Here is a 12,372-nt window from a genome sequence, read left to right as displayed (position 1 = left end):
AGCCGGAGCTCCAGGCGGCTTGGCTGGGCCTGGGCTTTCCCCAGCTCACCCCCCCCAGGCTCTGTCTGGCCCCCGTTCCACTAACCCTGGGCTTCTGTCCACGTACGCCCCGTTTTCCTACAGACATCACCGCTCAGGGTGCTGAGACCCCACATCCTGCTCCCCCCATTTGGGTTTACCCCAGTCCCACTTCTGGGGCAGCCTCACGGTCCCTCTCCCAGCACCCAGGCTTAGGCCAGTCCCCTTTGGGTCTCTCCACCCCCAGACCGAGTGTCCCCAAAGTGATCTGCCCACCGGCCTGCTCGGCACAGCCCCTTCGGCTTCCTGTCCACGACCCACGGTCTAGGCTCGTAGGGACACATCTCCTGGAGTTGTTCCGACCCAGCCCAACTATCCCCATATAGACTGGATACATGTCACCTCAGGACGGGATGCAGAGATAAAGTTTCTTGACACCTTAAATGACGGCTTCTTGGAGCAACTAGTCTTGGAACCCACAAGGGGAGAGGCAATTCTTGATTTACTCCTAAATGGAGCACAGGATCAGGTCCAACGGGTGACTATAGCTGGAGCACTCAGTAATAGTGACTATAATGTAATTAAATTTAACATCCCTGAGGTGGGGAAAACACCCCAGCAGCCCAACACGGTAGCGTTTAATTTCAGAAAGGGGAACTACACAAAAATGAGGAGGTTAGTTAACCAGAAATGAAAAGCTACAGCACCAAAAGTGAAATCCCTGAAAGCTGCATGGGACCTTTTTAGAGGTTCAACAGAATGCTGGGAATCATTAAGAAAGGGATAGAGAATGAGACAGAAAATATCATATTGTCTCTGTATAAATCCATGGTACGTCCACATCTTGAATACTGTGTGCAGATGTGGTCGCCCCATCTCAAAAAAGATCTATTGGAATTGGAAAAGGTTCAGAAAAGGGCAACAAAAATTATTAGGGGTCTGGAACAGCTTCCGTATGAGGAGAGATTAATAATACTGGGATTGTTCAGGTTGGAAAAGAGACGGCTAAGGGGGGATATGATAGAGGTCTATAAAATCATGACTGGTGTGGAGACAGTAAATAAGGAAGTGTTATTTACTCCTTGACATAACACAAGAACTAGGGGTCACCAAATGAAATTACTAGGCAGCAGGTTTAAAACAAACAAAAGGAAGCACACAACGCACAGTCAACCTGTGGAACTCTTTGCCAGGGGATGTTGTGAAGGCCAAGACTATAACACGGTTCAAAAACAAACTAGATAAATTCCTGGAGGATAGGTCGATCAGTGGCTATTAGCCAGGATGGACAGGGATGGTGTCTCTAGCCTCTGTTTGCCAGAAACTGGGAATGGGCGACAGGGGATGGATCACTGGCTGATTCCCTGCTCTGTTCACTCCCTCTGGGGCACCTGGCATTGGCCGCTGTCGGCAGACCGGATACTGGGCTAGATGGACCTGTGGTCTGACCCAGTCTGGCCGTTCTTATGTTCTTATACAAATCCTCCAGCTCAGTGACCCCTCCCCTACCCACTTGTGGGGAGATCCTCCCAGTGGGGGGGACCGGGGACTTCCATGTAGGTCACCCCCAGGGTCTTCTGCACACCCCAAAACCTGTTCCCATGAGCCTCAGGTGCCCATTCAGACTTGAGCAGTGGAGCCTGGTTGAACGGTTCCTAGTCCCCAGTATCGGTGCTGCTCTGGGACCGAGCAAGGGGGTGAGACGCGGAGCCGGCCTGCGGGGTCAGCCTGGTTCGATCGCAGGCCTTCTCAAAGGCAGTGAGGTAGGACCCGATATCCCTCCTCCAACTGGGCAACAATTTGGGATCTAGGCTCCCCTAGAACCGGCATCCTGGGGCCTTTCCCCATTGTACCCTCGGTGGATCCTCTCGCCCTCGGCTTCTCCAGCCCCCATTCACACTTTCGCTGCCTCTCGTGCTTCTTCCTCATGTTTTCGCTGCATCTCATGGGCTGCCAGCCTCTGTTCCTCCAGCCAAAGTTCCTTCACTCTCAGCTCCAGCTCCCACCAACTCCATCAGTGGGGAACCAGGTCGTGAGGACGTCCTGCTGGAACACTTTTAGAGTGGGTGTGCTGCAGCTGCGTCTCCCCTTACCCCTGTCTGCACCCCCAACTGCCCCGTAGACCTGGGGCTGGGAGCTGGGCCATGGCTCCGGTGGGGAGAACGTGGACGGGGTAAAGGGGCTGAGGCTGGGGCCACAGCTGGGGGCGGGAACAGCCTGGCATGGGAACAGCAGCTGGGGCTGGGAGCAAAGCCCTGCGTAATATTGGGGGTGCTGCATCCCTAGTTCCCACGCCTATGGCTGCCTCCGTCACGCTTGTATCCTTCTGGAACCCCACTTGGGCCTGGGTCCCATTGGCAGGGCGCTGAGTCCCCCGGGCTGGGTGCCGTTGGTGGCGGGTGCTGGTCCCTGGGCTGGGTGCCATTGGCGGCGGGTACTGGTCCCCTGGCTGGATGCCGTTGGCAGCATGGGTGCCGTTGGTGGTGGGTGCCAGTCCCCGGGCTGGGTGCCGTTGGCAGCGTGGGTGCTATTGGCAGTGGGTGCCTGTCCCCGGGCTGGGTGCCGGGCGGGTCAGTGGGTGCCAGTCCCCGGGCTGGGTGCCGGGCGGGTCAGTGGGTGCCAGTCCCCGGGCTGGGTGCCGGGCGGGTCAGTGGGTGCCAGTCCCCGGGCTGGGTGCCATTGGCAGCGTGGGTGCTATTGGTGGTGGGTGCCAGTCCCCGGGCTGGGTGCCGGGCGGGCCAGTGTGCTGACATGGCCCCGCTCTTCTCCCCAGGGCGCCATCGCTGCAGGGCCTGGCGGACGCTCAGCTCTCCAAGCTGCTGGACTCCATGGAGGAGGTAGGAGCCGGGGGCTGCGCAGTCCCACGGGCCCCACGGGCTCCCTCGCGTCTAGGGATGGGGCTGCCCCATGGCACTGACAGTGCCTCCACGCCCCGGGAGCGGCACACAGGGACGGCTGGTCCCAGCCCTGGCTGGGGGCTGGGCCAAGGGTCAGGAACTGGCACACGCGAGGCTGCACTGGTTCCATGCTGGGCCCTGGGGCTGGCGACACGCCTGGGCCGAGGGGGGCACAGGTCGAGGACCCCGTGCCCTGGCACAGGGCTGGGTAAATCCCTGAGTGCCTCTCCCTGGGTCGCCAGGGCATCTGTCCCACCTTGTGGTGCCAGGCCTGTCCGCGTGTCCATCCTGCAGTGACGGGTCTGTCCATGTGTCCGTCCTGCAGTGACGGGTCTGTCCATGTGTCCATCCTGCGGGGCCGGGCCTGTCCGCGTGTCCGTCCTGCAGTGACAGGCCTGTCCGCGTGTCCGTCCTGCAGTGACGGGTCTGTCCATGTGTCTGTCCTGCAGTGCACATTCGCTCATGATGAAGTGATTGTTCGCGAAGGGGACGAGGGGAATAACTTCTACATCATCCTGAGAGGAGAGGTGGGTCCAGCCTGGCTGGGGGCACGACCCCTCCCCTGCCCTGCCGGGGCATGACCCCTCCCCCACCTGGGGCACTACCCCTCCCTCCCCTGCCCTGCCGGGGCACGACCCCGCCCCTCCCTGCCGGGGCACAACCCCTCCCCTTCCCCCCCCCCTGTTGGGGCAACAGTTCACCCCCTCCCAGGGTTCTTGGGAAGCAGGGCAGGGGCTGCAGCCCCCACCTGGCACTCAGGACGCCTGGGTTCGGTTCCCCGCTCAGCTGGGCTAATGAGCCCAGGGCCTTGTCTCCCAGCAGCCCCTCCATGCAGCCAGCCCGGGCAGCTCGCGCTCACACCTTCCTCCGGGGGAGCCAGCGGGGCAGCCCGATGTGCCCTGCACCACCCCCCCACCCGCTCCCCCCCCCAACAGCCCAGAGCCCACCCCTGGCTCCACGGCCACAGGGGAGCAGGGGCACTTTGGGGGCTGGTAGGTGACTCTGGGGAGCCTGGGGGTCAGGGTGCTGCGCCCGTCAGAGAGCCCAGGTGTAAACAGTACCAGTCCCCTGCCCTGCTGTGCCCTGGGCCCCCTGCCCCCTCCAGCCCCCCCCCGAACTAGGCTCCTCTGCCAGCCCAGGGGCCCCCCGCCCCTCCAGCCCCCCCCCCGAACTAGGCTCCTCTGCCAGCCCAGGAGCCCCCTGCCCCCCCAAAACTGGGCTCCTCTGCCAGCCCAGGGCCCCCTGCCCCTCCAGCCCCCCAGGAGCGATGCCCCAGCCCCCATCTCCCTGCAGGTTCGGGTCAGCAGGCGCATGCACGGGCGGGAGGAGCAGATCCGGGTGCTGCGAGCCGGCGAGCACTTCGGGGAGCTGTCGCTGCTGCGGTAGGTGCCGCCCGGGAGCCCCTCGGCCCCGCCCAGCCGGCCCTGGTACGCGCACAGCAGGGGCCCATGCGGGCACTTGCAGCCAGACATGCAACGCACACACACACTGTGGGGCCCGGCACACACACTCACTCACACACACATCCCACAGGGCCCGGCACACACACGCGTGTGCACATACACACACACCCCCACACACTCCCACACACCCTGTGGGGACCGGCACACACCCCGCAGGGACCGGCACACACACACACACACGCACACACACCGTGGGGGCTCATGCGGGCGCTTGCAGCCGGACGTGCAACACACACACACAAACACTGCGGGGTCCGGCACATACACGCATGCACACGCACACACTGCGGGGCCCACGTGGGCACTTGCAGCCAGATGTGCACTCTCCCCGGCGCTCTCCCCACCCCTGTCACCCCCCCAGCGCAGGCGGGCTCCCCGGTACTTGCCCCCCAGTGTTTCTGCTCCCCGCCCCCAGACGGACACTCCCAGCCCACACCCGGGGCGCAAACCCCCAGTCCCTGGCTCCCCGTCCCAGTAGAGATGCCAAGTCTCCTGTCCCCACCCCGCACTGCACAGCCCCCCAGCCTGCCTCATGGCCTCTCTCCTCTCTGCAGCAACATCCGCCGGACAGCCACCTGCCGGGCGCACGGGGAGGTCGCCTGCATCACCGTCACCAAGGAGTGAGTCCGCCCCAGGGGGCGGGAGCCCCACGCTAGGGGGCACCGTGGGGAGAGGGGACTTGACTTCAAGCCCTGCCCGATGGCGCCACGGCCATGGCATGCGGTGCCCAGGGCTGGCTCCGCCCCCCTTCCTCCACAGGCCGGCCAGGCAGAGTACCTGGAGCCAGAGTAGGGGAGCCAGGACTCCTGGGTTCTCTGGGAGGGGAGTGGGGGCTGGTGGGTTACAGCAGGTGGGGCTGGAAGCCAGGACTCCTGGGTTCTCTCCCTGACTCTGGGTGGGGAGTGGGGACTGGTGGGTTAGAGCAGGGGGGGCTGGGAGCCAGGACTCCTAGGTTCTCTCCCCGGCGCTGGGAGGGGAGTGGGGGCTGGTGGGTTAGAGCAGGGGGGTCTGGGAGCCAGGACTCTTGGGTTCTCTCCCTGGCTCTGGGTGGGGAGTGGGGACTGGTGGGTTAGAGCAGGGCGGGCTGGGAGCCAGGACTCCTGGGTTCTCTCCCCAGCTGTGGGAGGGGAGTGGGGACTGGTGGGTTAGAGCAGGGGGGGCTGGGAGCCAGGACTCCTGGGTTCTCTCCCCAGCTGTGGGAGGGGAGTGGGGACTGGTGGGTTAGAGCAGGGGGGGCTGGGAGCCAGGACTCCTGGGTTCTCTCCCCAGCTGTGGGAGGGGTGTGGGAGCTGGTGGGTTAGAGCAGGGAGGGCTGGGAGCCAGGACTCCTGGGTTCTCTCCCCGGTGCTGCCACTGATTTGCTATGTGAGCCTGGCCAAGTCTCTTTGTCTCTGCTCCTCCCTCCCCGTGTCTCTGGGTCAGGGGCTGCGCTGTGCCTTGGCTCCCGTGGGCAGAGGCTGTTCTGGGGGCTGGGTCCCTCCGCCGGTCCTGCCAACGCCTCCCGTCTCCTCCCTCCCCACAGAGACTTCCAGGAGATCTGCCCCTTCTGCCCCACGCCCAGGCAGCTCTCGGAGCCGTGAGTGTCTCCGTGGGGACGGGGAGGGGGGGTCCTGCTCACACTGCCTCTCCATGGGGCCAGGGCAGCCCCATGCCGCGAGGCCCAGCCAGGACCATGGGGGGCGGCTGCCATGGGGGGGTGGGTGCCATGGGGAGGGGGACCATGGGGGCAGGTGGCAGGGGTGGGTGCCCGGGGGAGGTGGGTGGCAGGGGATGCCAGGGGGCAGGTGCTGTGCACTGGCAGGGGGGCAGGGGCTATAAGGCGGATGCCATGGGGAGGTGGGTGGCAGGGGGCCATGAGGTGGGTGCTATGGGGCAGTGGGTGGCAAGGGATGCCAGGGGGTGGGTGCCATGCAGTGGCAGGGTGGTAGGGGGCCATGAGGCGGGTGCTGCGCAGTGACAGGGTGGCAGTGGGCTATGAGGCAGATGCCATGCAGGAGCAGGGGCCGTGAGGTGGGTGCCATGGGAAGGTGGGTGGCAGGGGGCTGTAAGATGGGTGCCATGGGGAGGTAGGGAGGAAGGGGACCATGGGGGCAGGTGGCAGGGGTGGGTGCCATGGGGAGGTGGGTGGCAGGGGATGCCAGGGGGCGGGTGCCACGCAGTGGCAGAGAGGCTCCTGTCCTGGTCCCGGGGGACTGACCCGCTGATCGGTTCGTTCTCTCCCTGCCAGAGATGTGGCCGTGCTGGAGGTTCCCTCCCTTCCTGAGCCTGGACGGTGAGTCCCGGCCCCGGGGCCCTGCCCAGACCCAGCCGGCCCTCGAGGGATCCTTCCCCCTCCGCCCGGGTCTCCCTGGCTCTGGCTCTCAGAGAGTCAGAAGGGTGGGGCTGGAAGGGACCTCGCGAGGGCACCATGTCCAGCCCCCCGCGCTGAGGCAGGGCCGGGTGTACCTGGACCAGCCCTGACAGGGGTTTGTCCAACGTGGGATCCCACAGCCTCCCTCAGGAGCGGGTCCCCACCTTCACTCCCCAGCCGCTGGACAGGTCTTCCTAGGCGCTAACCTCAGTCTCCCTCCCATTGCTTCTCGTCCTACCTGCCAGGGACGTGGAGAACAAGTGATTTCCCACCCTCCCCCCATGTAGAACAGCCCTGAGCAGCTCTGCAGAGTGTTCTCAGGTCCCCCCTCAGCCCCTTCTCTCAACACCAAACAGGCCCCGGCTGTGTGACCCTTCCTCACAGGTCAGCTTCTCTGAACCCCTGTGTGACGGGTTGGGCCCCTTGGGACGCCCCCCGATGTGCTGAGCTCCCCCGAGTCTGCCTGTCCTGCCAGCCTGGGCCCCCTTCACCTGGCTTGCTGGGACAGGCTAGTACAGGCAAGTCTCATCTTGTGCGCATTTAACATGCGCAAATTCAGCTTTGCGCGCTCGGCAAAACCAACAACAACAAAAGAGAAAAATAACAATTGAAATACTGTACCTGTAGTGCGAGCGATTCCGCCCGCCATTACGCTCAGTGGAATTTTGACTCTACGCGATTTTCGCTTTACGCGCTGACAGCGGAACGTAACCCCAGCATAAGATGAGACTCGCCTGGAAAAGCTCCTCGGCACACAGGCAGGGCCACCCCCAGCTGCAGGTCAGCTCTGGGCAGACTCCGCTCCAGCGCTCGGGTGCTCACTCCTTTTAGGGGGACAAACCCAAACGCGGCCCCTCCCTCAGTGTGGAGAGAGGTGTGCACACTTCTTCCCCACCCCACCCCCTGCTAGAAATTACAGAAACAAATGGTATTAACTATAAGGGTCAGCGTTTCAGTGGTGAAAGGGGTAACACAGAACAACGCAGATTACCAAGCAAATGAAAACAAACCCGCAGACTAAGACATTTCTCCCCCTGGATGTCATTGCAGGCAGGTTGCAAAGTTACTGTGGTTCCGAGTTCCAGTTATTCCTTTTCAGACTGGACCCGTCTCAGTCTGGACTCCCCCTGCCTTCCCTTCAGCAGTCTGTCTTCTTGGGCAGACAGGCCATGGCGAGGAGGAGTCCTGTAGGCGGGAATCCTTTGTTTCCCAAACTTGACTCCCCCCCCCAAGGTAGTGGCTGAGGGGGTCACAACCATGGCAGGGTGGAGGTCACAGCTGTGGGGGGAGGTAGTGGCTGGGTGGGGTAACAGCCGTGGGGGGAGGTAGTGACTGCGGGGTCACAGCCGTGGGGGGGCAGGCCGGAGCTGGGGGCCCGGCTGGGCCTGGCGTGGAGCACGTTGTGCGTCGGGGCCAGTTCTGGTTCTCATCGGGCCCTACTGCCCTTTGCCCGGAGGCAGCAGGTGGGGGTCTCTCCCCAGGCCCTGGGGCAGGGGGTGTGTGAGCGGGACCCGCCGGGTCAGGCTGGGGTGGGGTCATGGCGGGGCGGGTGCCGTCCGTGTGTCCAGCCTCTCACCGTGGGTCGCTCCCCCACAGCGCCCCGTGCCCCGAGACCACCCCGGCCCCTCTGCGGCTCCAGGACCTGGCGGCCGTGCGCTACGAGGACGGGCAGCACCAGGGCCTCCCTGTGGTCCTGGGCACCGGCGGCTTTGGCAGAGTTGAGCTGGTGAGACCAAGCAGCCCCTCCCGCCAAGCACCAGTCCTGGGGGGCAGAGCTGCGGGCGTGCCGAGCCCTCACCCCCCAGCCTGGGGGGGAGACCCCGGGCCCTGCGAGGCCCCTGACGCCCTGTTCCCCCCAGGTGCGCGGGCGGGGGCTGCTCTTTGCCCTCAAGCGGATCCGCAAGGAGCACGTGGTGCGGAGGCGGCAGCAGGAGCACGTGCGCACCGAGAAGCGGGTGCTGGAGCGGAGCCGCTGCCCCTTCATCGTGGGGTAGGCGCCGCCCCTGGGCTGGGGGCAGAGCACAGGGGGCAGCGAGTGCAGTGGTGCCCCCGGGCGGAGGGGCACTGGTGGGGTTGCTGGGGGGGGGCTGTCCCCAGGAGTTGGGGGGGCACTGGTGGGGGTGCTGGGGGGCTGCCCCCAGGAGTGGGGGGGCACTGGTGGGGTTGCTTGGGGGGGGACTGTCCCCAGGAGTGGGGGGGCACTGGTGGGGGTGCTGGGGGGCTGCCCTTGGGAGTGGAGGGCGCTGGGGGGGGTGCTGGGGGGCTGCCCCCAGGAGTGGGGGGGCACTGGTGGGGGTGCTGGGGGGCTGCCCTTGGGAGTGGGGGGCGCTGGTGGGGGTGCTGGGGGGCTGCCCCCAGGAGTGGGGGGCGCTGGTGGGGTTGCTTGGGGGGGGCTGTCCCCAGGAGTTGGGGGCGCTGGTGGGGGTGCTGGGGAGCATTGTCAGGATGCTGTGGCGGGGAGGGGGTCGGAGGCTCCAGTTTAACCCCTTCTCACCCTCTCCCCTAGGCTCTTTGGCACCTTCAGGGACAGCCAGTACGTCTACATGCTGCTGGAGTTCTGCCAGGGGGGCGAGCTGTGGACGAAGCTGCGTGAGGTGTACGGAGCTGGGGCACGCGGAGCGGGGGGACGGCGTGGGGGGGGTGCTGGTGGCAGCGCGGGTGAGGCTGTGGCAGACGGGGGCTGGTGCGGGTGTAGGATGGGTGGGCAGCGGGTTGGCAGGTGGCGCAGGCGGGGCCATAGCGGGGTTGTTGGGGGTGGGTGGGGTAGTGGTGGGATTGCTGGGGGCGGGGCCGTGCTGGGATTGCTGGGGGCGGGCAGGGCTGGTGGGATTGCTGGGGGTGGGCGGGGCCGTGCTGGGATTGCTGGGGGCGGGCGGGGTGGTGGGATTGCTGGGGGCGGGCGGGGCCGTGCTGGGATTGCTGGGGGCGGGCGGGGTTGGTGGGATTGCTGGGGGCGGGCGGGGCTGGTGGGATTGCTGGGGGTGGGCGGGGCCGTGCTGGGATTGCTGGGGGCGGGCAGGGCTGGTGGGATTGCTGGGGGTGGGCGGGGCCATGCTGGGATTGCTGGGGGCGGGCGGGGCTGGTGGATTGCTGGGGGTGGGCGGGGCCGTGCTGGGATTGCTGGGGGCGGGCGGGGCTGGTGGGATTGCTGGGGGCGGGCGGGGCTGGTGGGATTGCTGGGGGTGGGCGGGGCCGTGCTGGGATTGCTGGGGGCGGGCAGGGCTGGTGGGATGGCAGTTGGCGCGGGCAGGGCTGGTGGGATTGCTGGGGGTGGGCGGGACCGTGCTGGGATTGCTGGGGGCGGGCGGGGCCGTGCTGGGATTGCTGGGGGCGGGCAGGGCTGGTGGGATTGCTGGGGGCGGGCGGGGCCGTGCTGGATTGCTGGGGGCGGGCAGGGCTGGTGTGATTGCTGGGGGCGGGCGGGGCTGGTGGGATTGCTGGGGGTGGGCGGGGCCGTGCTGGGATTGCTGGGGGCAGGCGGGGCCGTGCTGGATTGCTGGGGGCGGGCGGGGCTGGTGGGATTGCTGGGGGCGGGCGGGGCCGTGCTGGGATTGCTGGGGCGGGCGGGGCTGGTGGGATTGCTGGGGGCGGGCGGGGCCGTGCTGGGATTGCTGGGGGCGGGTGGGGCTGGTGGGATTGCTGGGGGCGGGCGGGGCCGTGCTGGGATTGCTGGGGGCGGGCGGGGCTGGTGGGATTGCTGGGGGTGGGCAGGGCTGTGCTGGGATTGCTGGGGGCGGGTGGGGCTGGTGGGATTGCTGGGGGCGGGTGGGGCCGTGCTGGGATTGCTGGGGGTGGGCGGGACCGTAGTGGGGTTGTTGGAGGGCGGGGGGCGGTGTTGACTGGTGGCACAGGCAGGGTTGCCGTGTGCCGGGCTGGCAGGTGGCGTGGGCGGGGCAGTAGTGGGGCGGCTGGAGGATAGGAAGGGGTCAGGCCGGGGGCTGTGCCTGCGGGGGCCGTGCCGGCCATGGGCACAGGGCGGACGTGTGGGCACTGAGCCGTCATGCCCCCCAGGCGCTGCTTCGAGGAGGAGGTGGCCGTGTTCTGCTCAGCGTGCGTGGTTGAGGCACTCGACTACCTGCACGGCAACGGGATCATCTACCGGGACCTCAAGCCCGAGAACCTGATGCTGGACAAGTGGGGCTACATCAAACTGGTACCTGGGGGCAGGGCCGGCAGGCCCCGGAGCAGCCAGTGGGGCTCTAGCGGGGGAGCTGCCCGGGTCGGCCCCGGTCTTCCTGGCACTGGGGAGAGGCCTGGGGCACGGCCCCTCCCGGAGGCTCTTGGTGGAAGGCCCCTGGCCTGGTGGGGTGAAGGGCAGGACCCGGAGTGCAGGGAGGCCCCGTTCCCAGCCGGATGGGTGCCAGGGAGGGCTGGATGCTGCCAAAGCAGAGGTAGGGCTCCTGGGCCAGTCATGCCATCCCTGTCCCCAGGGCCTGCGCTGTGCCCTCCTGCCGGGGTCGGGGGGAGCTGGGTGGCACTGTGCCAGTCCATGGGACCTCGGCTCCCTGCGCGGTGGCCGGAGCAGCAAACAGGTGCTAGGCCGTGCATGGACTGCGAGCAACAGGAACAGTCCCCAAGCGCTGCCCAGCCCCGTGGGCCCCTCGCCAGGCTCTGGTCGGGCACCTGGTGCCAGGGCAGCGAGCAGGACGGGGTGTCTTGGCTGGGCAGGAGGGAGATAAGAGGTAGGCGAGGGGAACAGGTCTGCACCTGTTGAGCATGAGGAAGAGACGGGGCAATAGGGGGCTAATGCTATTCCCCCCCTCCCCCGAGAGCAGAGCCAGGGATGGCTGCTGAATTGGAAAGGTGCCAGATGGAGCTGTGGTCAAAGGAAGTGCCCTTCGTGCATGGCACTAACCTGTGGAACTCCCTGCCACATGACAGCATGGAGGCCTAAGAGGAGCAGGATTCAGGGAAGCGAAAGACCTTCTGTCAGGGATCTACAGGGCCGGGCTATGGCCCCAGCCTGGGAACAGTCTCTGGGAGGGGCCCTTCAGTGGGCCAGCCCCCACCGGGTCTCACTCTTCCCCCAGGGTGAGCCACGCAGCCTCTGGGCCTCTGGCCCCCAGCTTCCTGCAGAGACCCCTTGGGTCCCCCTCCCACCTCCCAGGCCTTGTTGTCTCGGGGGGTCCCTTCCCATCCCCCCGGCGGGGGGAAATCCCCGAGTCAGAGAGCTGGCATGGCCTGTCTGCCCCCTTGCTGAGCTGGGTCCATTTCGAGCAGTCCCTTAACGCTTTATCACCCCACCCAGCCAGGGCAGCGACCCCCAGCCCAGGTCTCTAGGCCTGGCCGGCCTGGCGGGGGTGGGGCTCTGCTCATGGCCCACCTGTTGGCAGGTGGATTTTGGCTTTGCCAAGGAGCTGGCGCGGGGGGAGAAGACCTACTCGTTCTGTGGCACGCCCGAGTACCTGGCACCTGAGATCCTGCGGCACGAGGGCCATGACTTCGCCGTCGACTTCTGGATGATGGGCATCCTCATCTTTGAGATGCTGGTGGGCCGGTGAGGGACCCCGCGAGCCGCCCCGCCCCTGCCTGGGATCCCCGCGGTGCCCCCAGGGGGTCAGCCCCTGCCCCCATCTGTGCCTGGGACCCCTGTAGGGGTCAGCCCCTGCCCCTACCTGTGCCTGGGATGCTCGTGGTACCCCCC

The 12,372-nt window shown here is 66.4% G+C and overlaps 1 protein-coding gene across 6 annotated transcripts in view; it reads left to right on the top strand.

Annotated features, from left to right (window-relative positions):
* The window catches only part of LOC101936799 (cGMP-dependent protein kinase 1-like), a 72,443-nt gene that overhangs the window by 54,545 nt on the left and 5,526 nt on the right, over positions 1 to 12,372 (top strand). For 4 of the 6 annotated variants that reach the window (XM_065590035.1, XM_065590034.1, XM_065590036.1 and 1 more), the window contains 10 exons: positions 2,792 to 2,855; positions 3,365 to 3,442; positions 4,209 to 4,297; positions 4,933 to 4,998; positions 5,901 to 5,954; positions 6,606 to 6,650; positions 8,325 to 8,454; positions 8,588 to 8,718; positions 9,235 to 9,324; positions 10,740 to 11,643. In XM_065590035.1, coding sequence (XP_065446107.1) covers positions 2,792 to 2,855; positions 3,365 to 3,442; positions 4,209 to 4,297; positions 4,933 to 4,998; positions 5,901 to 5,954; positions 6,606 to 6,650; positions 8,325 to 8,454; positions 8,588 to 8,718; positions 9,235 to 9,324; positions 10,740 to 11,442 — 1,450 coding nt within the window. In that variant the 3' untranslated portion in view covers positions 11,443 to 11,643. Of the gene's footprint in view, positions 1 to 2,791; positions 2,856 to 3,364; positions 3,443 to 4,208; positions 4,298 to 4,932; positions 4,999 to 5,900; positions 5,955 to 6,605; positions 6,651 to 8,324; positions 8,455 to 8,587; positions 8,719 to 9,234; positions 9,325 to 10,739; positions 12,226 to 12,372 lie in introns of those variants that run through there. The other 2 variants (XM_065590037.1, XM_065590038.1) reach the window with 2 other exon arrangements.

The sequence above is a fragment of the Chrysemys picta genome, chromosome 3 (genome assembly GCF_011386835.1).
Source record: "Chrysemys picta bellii isolate R12L10 chromosome 3, ASM1138683v2, whole genome shotgun sequence".
In the NCBI taxonomy this organism is placed as follows: domain Eukaryota; kingdom Metazoa; phylum Chordata; order Testudines; family Emydidae; genus Chrysemys; species Chrysemys picta.
Note: the sequence above shows the minus strand (reverse complement) of the source record. Positions and strands in the feature narration are given on the sequence as shown.